This window comes from Pelodiscus sinensis, chromosome 10 (assembly GCF_049634645.1).
Source record: "Pelodiscus sinensis isolate JC-2024 chromosome 10, ASM4963464v1, whole genome shotgun sequence".
Taxonomy (NCBI): domain Eukaryota; kingdom Metazoa; phylum Chordata; order Testudines; family Trionychidae; genus Pelodiscus; species Pelodiscus sinensis.
This window is the reverse complement of record NC_134720.1, coordinates 32,489,666-32,504,655: the sequence shown is the minus strand read 5'-3', so window position 1 is coordinate 32,504,655 and position 14,990 is coordinate 32,489,666. Positions and strand designations below refer to the sequence as shown.

The 14,990-nt window shown below is 42.9% G+C and overlaps 1 protein-coding gene across 1 annotated transcript; it reads right to left on the bottom strand.

The window, feature by feature from the left end:
* Positions 1-5,858: 5,858 nt before the first annotated feature.
* On the bottom strand, positions 5,859-10,357 carry IL12A (interleukin 12A; the record flags this gene model as incomplete). The annotated part of the gene is made up of 5 exons (XM_006123444.4): positions 5,859-6,174; positions 6,988-7,125; positions 7,220-7,261; positions 7,373-7,480; positions 10,109-10,357. Coding segments are annotated over 5 exons (711 nt in total), but the record flags the coding sequence as incomplete, so codon positions are not given.
* Positions 10,358-14,990: the final 4,633 nt, after the last annotated feature.

Genomic DNA, 14,990 nt, shown 5'->3' with positions numbered 1-14,990 from the left:
TGTTGCCAGGCATGGAGGATGGACAGGACTGAGCAGGAAGGGTTGGGGCAGTTGGTTACCAGCCATCCCCTCCCCACTGTGTGACTGAGGTGCACAGGAGTATGTGTCACTCCCTATGTGAACCCTAAATGTAAAAAGGTAAATAAAACAAATCCAGCTACACAGTATTTCTTTTTCCTGGCGGCTGTAGCAGGGGAGAGGACAGCCCCACACTCCTGCTCCCCCACTTGTTCTGTCTTTCCCTGTCCGTCCACGGCTCACGCTAGCCGTCCTCCGTTCGCCGGCCGCTCTGCCAGCCTCTCCTGGGGCTCCCGGGCTCCGCAGCAACCTGCTCCGTGCTCGTCCGGGTCGGGCATCGGTTGCCGCACGGCTCCGTCTGGCCCTTCCGCTCTGCCCGCTGCTGGCCGCGGCTTTGCTTTGGTGGGCTGGGGCCTGCCGAGCCGTCCCTCGTCCAAGTGCCTCGCCGCCGCCTGTGGGGTTTGAGAGCACAGCCAGTCCCCGCTCTCTCCCCCCGCCCTGGCTCCCACGTTCGCCCTTTTGGGTGTCCTGGGCGGCGTCCCATCCTCCTACGCCCCCTCCATCCGAGCCCGCCTCCTGGGCCCTAGTGCCTGCCCACCTGGCCTCCTGGCCGTCTGCAGCTGTGCAGGCAGTTGGCTTGGGGCTGTCTGCAGTGCCCGTGGCGGTCCCCCGGGCGCTCGTTCTGGCCGCTTCTGGCCCTTCCCCGCTGCTGGCGCCCGCCGGCCAGTCGGGCTGCGTACGGGGATCAGCTTCCCCGGCCCTTCCTCCCTGCCGGCACCCGCCGGCCCGCCAGGCTGAGTGCGTGGATCGGCTTCCCTGTCACAGGGGCTCAGTCAATTTGATGTTAATTTGAATGTGTGTACTGTGTAGTTTTGATTTATTGCCTTTGAACTCACTGGAATAGGAATAATTTTACTAGGTGTTCTGTATTCAGCATAGGGAAATATGGTCACCTTAATTATCTCCTTCCCTAACTGAAACTTGGGCCAGAGTATTGTGTTTCTGCTGCTCCCATTCCATGATGTAGATTCCTTTCTAAGGGGAGTTCCATGAGTTTCTACTAATGGAAGAATCCCTGGCTGTGTATCTCTAGTGACTCTTTGCTGACTGAGAGTGGAAATCAGTGCTGGGAGCCCAGAATGCCATGCTCTGGTCTCCTGACATTCCCTTGGGATCTGTTTGAGCTCACATGGGGCTAGTGGTGTATCTTCTTGTGCGGGAGAGAGGGGGAGGGGAGAAATGCTGTTCCCTCCAATGGAAACAGTGAGGAGAGCTATCTATGAGGGGATCTCCAAGCCCTCCCACAAGCTTTGCTGCAGGAGGGAGAGCCCCTCTATACCTATGTTCCTCAGTTTTGAGTTTTATTGCCTTACTGTTTCTCTGGTCAATGGGAGTTCCTCAATTCATGTACATTGCTTTCGGTTCTCTTTGCGCTTTTTTGATTGGTGGCAGATTTATCTGTTTTCATGGTGGAAGCTAAGATCAGTGGCTGAACACTGATGTGCCTGGAGCCATCCTGCCTTTTTGATCAATTGGGGCAGCCATCCCAGGCCCTGCACTTTTGGGGGCCCTGCGGCGGCTGCCCCAACCTTCCCAATGGATTTGAGGGGCCTAAGGATGATGGGGGCCTGGCTCAAGGTGATAGCAGGGGGTCACCCTCCCTGCACTCACCTGCTTCATTGTGCCACCCTCCCATTCTGCCGTGCTTGGCTTCCCCACAGTGGTGGGAAGGAGAGCTCCCAGCCCCACGGTGCTCCACTTTCCACCACTGTAGAGAAGCAGGACTCAGCAGACCAGGAGAGGAAACATGGCAGGGCAGAGCAGGCTGCTGGGCTGCACTGGCTCTCATCACTTGCATGGTGAGTGGGGAGGATGACTCCTGCTGCAGCCACACCAAGACCTCATAGTTACTCAGGCTGCATTTCTTGTGGGTGGAAAGAGAGGAGGGGAGTGGGTATGGTGCAGAAGTGGGGCTTGCAGAAGGGGTGGCATGGAGGCGGAGGTGGGACCTGTGGTGGGGGAGGTTGCACCGCATCCTGCGCTTGGGCCCCTGGGAGGGGATTGGTCTTAACCCTGTACCCCCCCACTCAAGATGGTCCTGGCTGCGCCCACATGAAGAAAGTCATTATGATCAGATTTTCACCTGATAGCACAGGTCCAGAGTGTTGGTTTCCATTCATGCTCCAAAGTTGCTTTGTAAAGGCAGGGCTGCGGAGAGACTTGCCGGGCCGCTGGGCGAGGTGGAAAGGGGCCCGGCTCCATGCCTAAGGGACGGGGATGGGGGCTAACCTTCCTCAGCTGTCTTTTAGAGACCTCTGGAGTGCACTGCACAGGGCTCCAGTGATGATTTAAAGAGCCCAGAGCTCTGGCCTCTGCTGCGGACTTTTCCAAGTCTCCCCAGAGGTTCACCCCCCCAAAAATTTTGTTCAATAAATCCAGTTTCTATTTTTGAACATATGTGTCTTTTATTTGCCATCAGGAAGGGGGGCTAGGAAGGGGTAAGTGGAAGGACGTGAGGGAGGAATGGGGCACGAGCCACCTGTGGGGAGGACTAGGGAGGCTCTGAGGGCTCCTTGGGGAGGACGCTTTCCCGCAGGGCCTCCTGGATCCTGACAGCCGCCTGATGGACCCCCCCCCCGATGGCAGCCTGCAGCAAGTGTATCCGGGCTGATGGCAACGACCCCACGAGATGCACCGGCGTACCCAGGGGCAGCTCTGGCTCCATGTGGCTGAGTGCTGTGGTGTCCCAAGTGCGGCGACTCAGGGCACTTCAAAAGAGGAATGCTTTGCGGTCCCTCATTGAGGTAGACAAGCAAGAGGGGAACCCTGAGAACTGTCTGTCTGGGATGGGGGTAGGGTCCCTTTAAGCATGGAGCTCAGTTAGCCTCAGGGAGCTGACCCACACACTAAAGCCTAACCTGATGCCCTGCCGGCATTGGTTCTGGCCAGCCTTAACTTCGGTTCAAGGTCCACTCAGTGTGGATGCGCTATTTCAAAATAGCAAAACGCTATTTCGAAATAGATTGTGTGTATAAATACGTTATTTCAAATTAGTTTATTTCGAATTAACTATTTCAAAATAAGATAATTTGAAATAGCGCTGTAGTGTAGCCATGTCCATGGTTAATTATAAAACAAGACCCTTTAGAACATTATTTTATTTGGAGAATATTATACATTACTTTTTTGGGTTTTGTGTGCTTCCTAGGTTATTGATGAATATAACACATACTCCTACTTTAAAAAGCAGTAAACTGCTGTATATACAATATAAAATATATGGACCTACTCAATCTAATTGCAAAGATGGTTACAGCCCTGGTCCTACAGTGGAGCTGAACTGTTGTGTATAGGGATATGCCTGTGTTGATCTCTTTGTGCGATCAGCGCCTAAACTATTAAGAAGAAGGAAAGAAGAAATCACACATAAAGGATTCCTTATTCTTCTGAGGTAGAGAGACAAGTTAAGTCCCCTAGAAATTATTTGAAAAAAAACAAAACAAAACACCACAACAGTTTCTAAGTTGCTGTAAGGTAAATTCATATTTTTTTCTTTACATGTTTTCATTAATTCAGTTATTTAAACCAGCTGTCAACTGAAATTATTTTGAAGAGCTTAAATTGTGTATATTTAACTTCCAGATTAAATACCACACTGGATCATTTAAGATGGTTCCTATAGGCTATATATTTGGCAAAATGCTAACTAATTAGAATAAAAGAGGAGCTTCCTTCATTTATATGGCTATGTCTAGATTACAAGCCTCTTTTGAAAGAGAATGTCTAGCCTCCAAGCAAATTTTTTGAAAAAGCAAGCCGCTTTTTTGAAAGAGAGTCTAGATGCTCTCTTCTGAAAAAGCACAGTTTGCTTTCAATAGCGCCTTTTTTTGAAAGAGTACTTTTGAAAAAAGGCGTTATTCCTCGTAAAATGAGGTTTACTGTGATTGAAAAAATTGCTGTGTTCTTCCAATTTACTTTTGAAAGAACGTGGCTGCAGTCTAGATGCAGGTGAAGTTTTTTCGAAAAAAGCTTACTTTTTTCGAAAAAACCCTGTAGTCTAAAAGTAGCCTTTTTCTGAAAAAACTTCACCTGCGTCTAGACTGCAGCCGCGTTCTTTCGAAATTAAATCGAAAGAACGCGGCTTTTCTTTCGACGGCGGTAAACCTCATTTCACGAGGAAGAACGCCTTCTTTCGAAAGTGCTTCTTTCGAAAGAAGGCGTTCTTGAATGTAAATAGGGCTTCTTTGAAAGAGAGCATCCAGACTCACTGGGTGCTTTCTTTCGAAAAAGCGGCTTGCTCTTTCGAAAGTTCCGCGTGCAGTCTAGACGCTCTCTTTCGAAAGAGGCTTGCAGTCTAGACATAGCCCATGACACAGTCTTCCTGATGAAAGCTTGATTAATGTGCAAGTCAATCTTTGAAAAGAAAGATTGACTTGATGTATCCTAGATATACTTGATACTCCTAGATGTATCTGTTTCAGGCCTGGTTACTCTGCTGCTCTTCCTGGACCTTCTGACACAAGATCACAGTCATCTTCAACATCTGAACCTCGAGTTGTTGTACCTCACAGCATGGAGCTCCAGGGTTGAACCCAGTGGAGCTTTCCTGTTCAGACCAAGTTAGAGAAGTCCTCTTGATCATATTTTGCCCACCCGTGCTTCAGTTGCATGGACTACTGGGTTAAATTCTGTGGCTTGTGGTACAGTATTGTACAGGAGGACAAAGTAGATCACAATGTCCTCCTGGCCTTCAATATTTAGTATATAATTATACAGAATATTTTTCCATTGACTTCAGATAGACCAGGATTTCACCCTCTGAATCTATGGCTACGTCTAAACTACACCCCTCTGTTGGCAGAGGGATGTAAATTACATGTATTGAAAGTGCAAATGAAGCCAGGATTGAAATATCCCATGCTTCATTTGCATAATGACGGCCGCCGCTTTTTTTTGAAATGGGGTTTTTCGAGAAAAAAAAAAAAAAACTCTGCCATTTAGACGGGGCATTTTCGACAGAAATGCCCCGTTTTGAAAGATCATTTTTTGAGGAGTACAGGATCTTTCGAAACGGGGTATTTCTGTCAAAAATGCCCTGTCTAAACAGCTGGCTTTTTTTCGAAAAGCCCTGTTCCGAAAAAAAAAGCGGCGGGCACCATTATGCAAATGAAGCTCGGGATATTTCAATCCTGGTTTCATTTGCACTTTTGATATGGCTAATTTACATCCCTTTGTTTAGATTATAGCCTATTATAGAGACTGGAAACTAATTATAAAATAGACAGAGTAGTCTATTTTCATTGTCTTGTCTGAGAGTCTACATCCAATATAAACAGAGAAAATGCAATTAGATTTTTTTCAATACTAATTTAGGTGGTATCAGTGATATACTGGTTCACAACTATTTACATGTTTTTTTAGAACACAATTGCTCGTGTAATGGTATTCCTTTCATAGTGATCTTAATTCACAAATAAGAAAAAGATAAAATGTTTATTATACAAATTATAAATTTATTAAACCATAAATATTATAATAAATAAACCAGGAATGTTATAAATATATTTTAATTTATATAATAATTTATATATATAAAACTTTAAAAAATTACAAATATATAAATAAATAATTTAAGATAAATAAATTACATCTGAGTTTGATATGTTGTGAACATGCTCGTACAATATAGCTTATTTTTTCTAAAAATGTAGAAAATTAACATCTTAGCTTAAAAGACACTGACTAATTTGCTCAAGACAGCTTAGATCATAAATTATGCTTAATCATTGAAACATTTTTGTAGAAGTATTATTGTATTCTTAAATTCAAGTCCAGTCCTGGTAACCGTTCGTGTGTACAAGCGCCAATGACTTCAGTGAGTTTTCTGCACACAGAGGTCATACAACAAGAACCTAATATATGTTTTTCTCATATACTTAACATTGCTTTGATTAATAAGAAAGTGCTTTCAGGTTTCAGTGATTATGATGAGCTTTCAGGAGTGTTCAAGTAGTTCATCATCCTGCTTATGGTCACAGTACGAATTCTGAAAGCATGGAAAACACCACATAACCTCATTCTGTCATTGAAAGAGGCGGATCCTCCTCTGTTTGTAGATGGTTGCGCCGCCTTACTCACATTCTTAATTTTCATAGCCTTAAAAAAAGTGAGTTGGTCAGATCATTCAATCATATTTAGAGTAGAACTATACATTAGTCTTTGAATATAAAAAGCTTATTTTAAATTACAAATAAAATAGTTTATGAAAAGGTAGACTATAATAGTAATGATACAATTCATATAGTTAGGGCCCAAATCTGTATTGCTTATGAAGGCAAACTTTCCTTATGATGTAAATAGTTTTTCCCCTGCCAAGGAATACAGTTTTGGGCCTTTAAAAAGATAACTAGGGGAAGCTGTGGTTTACGAATATTTAAATCTAGCTCATTTAACAACTATTAGAATCTCCAATGTATCTGGATATGCTATGTTAATAAAAAAGGCAATTATTTTAAAATGGGGCCATGTTGCTACCAGCTATTATTATTTGTTAATAACCATGTTACATCTGTTCCCTATTTCTTATCAATACTTATTAATTATTTACCAAAATACAGTCTTATCTCCCACTCCTCCCATTTTATGGTAGGAATGAGAGACATAGTAAGATACCATTAAAAAGACAGACATTTCAGTAGTGATATGTTTACAACATCACTTATGGGCAATCACCGTTTTAAAACCGTAATATACAGTATCAAAGTAAGACCCCCATTTATACAAAGAAGATAAACCTTCAATTTAATGAAAAAAGGCATAATCAAGATTTTAAATGATCAGATTCCAGAATAACTTACCTTGGTAACAACAAAGACAAAAAAAAAAAATCAAACCCATATAGAACAGAACTCAGTTTAAGATATAGAAATAATATACAGTAATCTTTAGTCAATTGGAAGGAAAACATACCTGTATCATATTGTCAATAGCAGTCAGCATCTTCTGATTACTGAAATTCTTGAACTCTGCCTTGTAAGCTATACTGAAATTCTTGAACACTGCCCTGTAAGCTATCAAGTCTTCTTTGATACCATGCAGGCATTTACTCTGTAGAAGATACAAGGATTAAAAAATGTTGGAGAGTACTGTTTATAGTCAAACAAAAAACAAATTATTTGCTCTCAAGAGACTAGCAATTTACCTTATCAAAATCAGCTCTTTCTAGTGCAGGACAATTTCCAGTCTGAAAATCAAAGACACCAGACATGAATTTGACCATTCTGTATCACTGTGATGAATTACAAGATGGTTCCATACAAATGTGATGAAACTTGAGTTTTATTTATTGCAATACCTTGGACTCTTCTGGCATACAAGCCTTAGGTGTGTTGGTTTTATTCTTAGTGATATCTAGAAGATCAACAGCTTCCAGGGTACATTGAAAGTTTAGTATGCCAAGCTCCTATGTAAACAAAAAGGGACACAGATTCATTGCACATAATGCTGCAGAGCATTTATTTATAAGTAGAAATTTACTGGATAAGTAGTACGGCAATTGAAGATGATTCATAATCCTCCAAATATATCTTTATGACTTTAACCAACAAGCTATGAAGCCAAAGTGAAAGGAAATTTTGCCATCATCTTCACTGGGATCAAGATCAGGTTGTAAATAGATTTATATTGTCTGTGTATCTCCGTGAATTGCACTGCCTCCATTTTTAATACTCTAAATCATTCTAAGAACATGAATCTGACTCAGAACATTATACACCACAAATTTACAATTTTTAATCATGATTACTTTTTCAAAAAGAGAAAGGACAAGTGGCATTATTTTGTGTCCATCCTTCAGTGACACTTTGTCTCATTGAGGTGATGGAACTATTTAGCTTCTCTCACTCTAAGGCTGTGCCTATGCCAGGGAATTTTAGAAACAGATTCTGCTTGGTGCTACTACCAGTTCAACTGTGCCAACGAGAGATAGTTAAAAGAAAACTGACATACAGGACTATGTAGCACTTTAAAGACTAACAAGATAGTTTATTAGATGATGAGCTTCTGTGGGCCAGACCCACTTAAATAGTCACAACCATATATACCAAAGGATACAATTAGTATATACAATTGGTATATATGGTTGTGACTATTTTCTTCCACTATTTGATCTGAGGAAGTGGGTCTGGCCCACGGAAGCTCATCATCTAATAAACCATCTTGTTAGTCTTTAAAGTGCTACATAGTCCTGTATTTTGTTTCAGCTACACCAGACTAACACGGCTACATTTCTATCACTAATATGAGAGGATACTTTCATGTTGGGGTATTTGGATTCTTTAACAAGTTCCCAACACATTACCTACTTGCCCAGTTGATGGCATGTTTTCAGGAAGTCTTACATAACTTAGTGACTATGTATGAATTAACTAAACTGAACGGGAGGTGGAGAAATATATCTTTGAACAAGACAGATGAGAAAAAAGTAAAAACAAACACTAGCAGGATACAGATCAAAGGGAGATACTGTGTGACAGAGGGCCATTCAGGTTGGAAGGCAGACTTTAAGGGAAGAAAGTTCTTTTGAGAAAATGAAGGGTATTTTCTCTATTAACTGAAACTAAACTTAAAGTACCTTTATGTTAACTTAAAACCAACCAACCCAGAATCTTAGACTGTTGTCTGAAATTCCCAAATAAAATAGTACAGCAAAGAAAAAAAAAACTAATCCACCAAGAAATATCAAAGGGAGGATGGCTGGAGTCAATCCCATTGTGTTCTGCAATGCACCTGCTTACTAACAAGTATTTTATATCACCTCCAAATTTGTCCCAGTTGATTGAAGCCCTGCACCAGTGGGAGATGGCAGGTCAAGCATCATTTCAGGCAACAATTAGAACAATAATAATAAAAAGGATGGGATTCTCAAATGAAAGTAAAATATGAAACAACAAGCAAGAAAAAAGTTAAGAAAAATTAAGGACAACTTATTACAAGTATCTAGAAATATCAAAAAAGTAATATGTTTAAAAAGAGAGACACAGAAGTGGGATTAGCTGAAGCAAATACAAAATAAAAACAAATATGCATACATTTCTGAAGAGCCAGATATATAAGGCTACATACAGTTTGGGAATGCACACGATCTGTCTGCTTTAGAAAAAGGGTGCCTCCTCACAGAAATGAAAATTCATACAGCCCTTTCATCTGTGTATTCTAAAAACTATTTTACACATATCAATAAACACAACATCATTAGGAGGTAGATCTGTATTATTTCCCTATTTAAAAAAAAATCATATATTAAGATGAGTCCTTGATCCTTCTGTACACTAAATATGAAAAACTTCCAGCTCATGGTCCAGGTCATAATTCATGTCCTAGCATCTCTTCTCATTTGATGTGTGCATGGACTCCTTAAACTAGCCACACCAGACAAATGTGCAGTGGCACAGCTAGATGTGTAGTGTAAATGTTGCCCAAGCATTCTGCCAAAGTCATAGCGTGTACAAGTAGAACCTGCATTTCCTGAACTGCATGGATCCCTACCTCTTCTATTTGATTGTGCACCCAACACCAGGGTATCTGAACCTTTAACCATGAATCCATTCTTTCACCACTGCACAGCACTCTGAATCTATCAAAACAAATGTAGATGCAGAGGCAATGCTCCACTTGCCTTCCCTTTGGAAAAACGATTCCATACCAACTCCTTTGTAAATTTGACAGCTCTCCCACTTCTTCCTCAGTACTCCTAGTAACTCTTAAGATACCTAAAGTCCAATCAAGCTACCTAATTTCAGCTATGTCAATTGCATAGCTTAAGTTGAACTACTTTAACTTAGCTTTAGACACTGTCTATAAGTCCTCCAGCTCTAAATGATGGGTTGTAGCAGAATAGAGATGCTCTTTGTTATTTCGGAATAACCTTACTGCTGCTGTGTAAACCTGCCCTTATGTCCCCCTTGTAGCTATTGTATTTCAAGCGGGCTTACTTAGTAGAGAAGACAAGCAGGTCTGCCGGCAAAGCGACAATTTTTTAAAAAGTCACCAGCAAGGATGGGGGGAGAGGACAGGGCACAGAGCGACAAACCTGCAGCTGGTGCAGCGCCTCTTTCGCCGCGGCTACCAGGGATTTCGAAGCATTCAGGCAGTCCTTCACATCGGGGGCCGGGGAAGGCAGCGGCGAGGGGGCGGCCAAGTCCGCCAGGCTGAGGCAGAGGAGAGTCCCCAGGAACCAGGCACCTGCAACAAACAGCCCGGTCAGCGCGGGAGCCCGCCACGCCGCGTGAGGCTCTATGGGACGCCGCTGCTGCCCGCGCACCCGCCGCGACTCTCCAGCCCCGGGCAGGCTGCGCCGCGGGGCGCACGAGGCCCGCGCACTACCCGGCCGTGCCGCTGTGGGGCACTGGCGACTCACCGGGGCCGCTGCACTTCGCCATGGCGCTAGTGGAGGTGCTGCCGGAGCGCTGCTGGTGCCGGCCGGCGGCAGCCGCATTTATAGCCCGAGCCGGCGCACGGTGGCCAGGACTTTCCCTCCTCTCTCTTTCTTTACATCAGCTGCTTGGTCAGAGCTGAAACCCTGGGAGGCGGCCGGCCGGCTCTCGGGTTCCCTCCAGGAGACAGGGGCTCCCGGCCAGTCATCCTGAGAGAGCGCATGGGCCTGGCCGCGGCCCCTCCCCGGCACACAGGGAATCCCGAGAGGTGAGCGAGCCTCAGTGAGAAGGGCCGAAGGGGACTTTGCCATGTGTCTCCCCCGCCCGCACTGGCCTGGCCCCAGAAATCCGGCACGGTTGCAGGATGTGGCCAGGCAGGACGGTAGCCTCAGAAACAAGCCTGGGGCTGAGTGAACCAGGTTCAGGCTCTAGCGAGTGTGGGCAGGTCAGTGCCAGGACTTGCTGGATAACCGACAGGGATGTCCCTACACCCTCCCTATGGGGGTGTATACCCCCCTAATTTCCCCAACCCCCCCCCCCCAAGTTTTGTGAACTTGTTACATGCCAATTTAGTGATTGGAAATTTGAATTGAAATTGAAACATTAATAAATATTGCATATGCTTTTAAAGTGTGTATGATAAGATATGTGTACCTGAACAAGTATAATAGATTTGAAAAGTATGAACATAACTTGCTTTCTTATACAGCTGTTGTTTTTTTATGACAATGTTAGTGCATTCATTTTGGTGATGTTGGCCAACCTAATAATTTCAAATTCTGATTTGTAAGCAAAGTCAAAATGAGCTCTCCCTGAAAGCTAGTGATGAGCTGGGGTTTGGGGTAAAAGGCTTCAGGACCAGATTATATTTACATTCACACCTAATCTACCTAGGTAGCCAGCAAACAGAGCTGTGTTGTCCAAATGATAGATTTGGCTGGGGTTAGGTTACAAATCACTTGAATGGGCGAGGGGGGGAAGAGATGAAATGTTGTTGTTCTTATTGTATGAGTAAAGGGCAGTAGAACTGTACTTAACCTGTTCTGATTGAGGGCATCGAGAGAGGGTGGAGACAGGTGTTTTGCTTGATGGTCTGTCTGAGTCACAAATACTATTTGACCTGCCTCTCGCCACTGTTTAAAGACAGAACTGATTAGGCTCCATATATAGTCTTTTGTTTTGTTAAATAACCACTACAGCTGAAATCACTGATAGTCAGGTCTAAGTGCTTAGTCCTGCTGTGGGGACAGTGTTCCTGTGGGTACAGTGTTTTCGTTTGAGAGACAGCCCAGATTGCACTAGCCATGAGGTTCCCCAACTGAGAGCTCAGCTGAAATCACTAAGAGCTGGGTGGAACCTCAAGAGACCAACTCGCAGAGGTCACAGTGGCAGGTGACAGAAGAAGGTGACAGCACAGAGCCATTGGCAACAGAGCGATGGAGTGAATGGTGGCACAACAAACAACAGTGGCCAGAGCGAACAGTGAGCAGCTGGTGGATTAAGCAAGGTGCCTTCTTGCCCCCCTTCTGGGAGGTGCACTCACGTGAAAGCACCTCTGAACTCTGAGTCTCCACTGACCAAGGACAACACTGGCGAGTGGAGTGAGGTGGAGGGAAAAATGAGGGGCACGTTAAATAAACATTTGTTTGTTGGACTATATTTTAGTGACTTTGCTCCAGAATGCTAGATTTGTGACTGGGAATGGAAACTTATATAAATGTGTTTCCTAGTAGGCCAAGATTTTTAAAATGAGTTATTTGCCAAGGTTGTTATCTCACATCGTTGCTATCTTGAGATGTCATTGTCTTGGAGAGTTTCTGTACTAAACATTTTTATTATTATAATTAATTTTTACATAAGAATGGTCATACTGGGTCAGACCAGTGGTCCATATAGCCCGGTATCCAGTCTTCTGACAGTGGTCAAGGCCAGGAGCTTCAGAGGGAATGGACAGAACAGATCCATCCCCTGTTGCCCATTCCCAGCTTCTGGCAACAGGGTAGGGACACTCAGAACATGGTATTGCATCCCTCCCCATCCTGGCTAATAGCCACTGGTGGACCTATTCTCCAGGAATTTATCTAGTTCTTTTTTTAATCCTGTTATAGTTTTGGTCTTCACAGCATCCCCTGGCAAAGAGTTCCATGGGTTGACTTTATGTGGTGTGAAGAAGTACTTCCTTTTGTTTTTTAAAACCCGCTGCCTATTATTTTAATTGGGTAACTGCTAGTTCTTGTGTTATATGAAGGATTAAATAACATTTCCTTATTCATTTTTTTTCACACCAGTCAAGATTTTATAGACCTCCTGTCAAAATCCCCCCTTAGTTGTCTCTTTTCTAAGCTGAAAATTCCCAGTCATTTTAATCTCTCCTGTTTCATACCCCTAATCATTTTAGTTGCCCATCTCTGTACCTTTTCCAATTCCAATATATCTTTTTTAGGATGGGGTGACCATATCTGCACACAGTATTTAAGGCATGCATGTACCATGGATTTATATAGAGACAATATGATATTTTCTGTTATGTGTTTTGGTGTATTTTGCATTATCCTTATGTTAAATTTGCATTATCCTAATAAAGCATTTAATTTATTCACATCTTTTATATGTTGTACATCAAAGTGAAAATGAAAAGACAAAAAACAATACAATAATTTTTCCACTCAAAGGCCTCAAAAACTAACCAAGGTGAAGTACACACATCAAGAACCAAGAATATTTCAACATGTCATCTGAAGTGTCAAGTGGTGTATGTACACCCGACTAGCCCGAAACACAAATACAGCCACCTACTGAAGAAACAGTCTCTCCAAAACCTAAAGGCATTCCCAATGTTTGTCGATCAAAGTATTCCCTTTATTGAAGTTACAAAAGATGGCTACTGGTGCACCTTCGTAAGCTTTTTTGCAAGAGAAGGAAAGCTTTACAATGGTATAACTGGTAAAAATGGAGGAGCTTAGTTTGTCAGACCAATCAGCAAAGCCAATGCTGACAAACTACGTGAAAAGGCAGCAAAACACCAGGCCTCTGGACTGCATCAACATGCAGAAAGCCTTATAAGCCCACTTTCAAAGCCAATTTTATAAGTACTAAATGAGGCTGTTAAGAATGCTGGAGATACAACATAGTTCATGTGAACAAACATGGCGGTGGCATCATACTTTCTATTTAAGCAAGAGATACCACACACTACAAACTGGAGGCCAATGTTAAGTGCATTGTCACTTCTTCATCTTGAAGTTGAACACTGGTTCTGAACAAGACCAGCAAATGCTCACTATCTTTCTGCAAGAAACTTAACTGACTGGCTAGAAGCATGCTGTGCAACAGTGAAAGACTCAACAGTTGAAAAAGTGAAGAACTCTCTCACCACATTAAAAAAATGTGCATACATGGCTGATGAATGCACTGATGCAAATGGGCATCAAGTATTAAGTCACTGTGTATGTTATCTTGATGTCAGTAATAGGCTAGTAGATGCATTTCTAGATGTTCAAGTTATAGAAAACACATCAGCTGCATCTGTGACAACCCACATCTTAGAAGAGTTAAATGCTTGTCAATTGGACCCCAAACGGATGGTTGCGTGTGCATTTGATGGAATTGTAAACTTCTCTGGAAGACATGGTAGAGTACAAACTTTGCTCAGAGAAACATGTAACTCTAATCTTTCCTATACACACTGCAGAGGCCATCTACTCCAACTAGCACTAATATGAGCTGCAGAATCTTCAAAAGACATTAAAAAAAAGTTATACATTTAATGTCTTAATTCTAGTCTTTTTTTCAGCCAGAGTCCAAAAAGACTGAATATCTTGGAAAATATAGAAGATACACTGGGACTGAAGTTCAAATTAGTCCAGCCTGGGAAAACCCGCTGACTTTCTCATGAGTGATCCTTGGCTGTTGTCTTAAAATTACTCCAGCCATTATTACTGGCTTTGGAAAGTATCTACCAAGATGGGATGGATCTAAGTAGTGAGGCTGGTGAATTACTTTTGCTACTACATTCAGAGAAGACTATTGCCATTCCCTCTCTCATAAATCTACTGTTGAAACCACTTGGGTCATAAACAATGCCATCCAGGCATCTGCTACAACAGTAGTAGATCTTTGTCCAGCAATAGAAGCTACATTTGGATCAATCAGAGAGCTATCCATTGAAAAAGTACTGGAAGAAGCAAAGATTTCAGTCTAGAAGTTGACTAATGAAGGCATTTATATTGAATCCTTAAGGGAAGAGGACAAGAAGTGTTTAAGACAACTGAAAAAGTACACAGATTTGATTCTTAAAAATCTGCAACAGTGACTTTTAGATTCTACTCATCCTCTACGTAGCTTTTACAGATGCCTGTCCTATAAAACACCGAGGCTACGTCTAGACTGGCCCCTTCTTCGGAAGAGGCATGCTAATTTCGAACTTTGGAATAGGGAAATCTGCGGGGGATTTAAATAAACATGGCCGCCACTGTTTTTCCGGCTTGGGGAAAAGCCGGAAAAGAGCGTCCAGACTGGCGCGATCCTCCGGAATAAAGC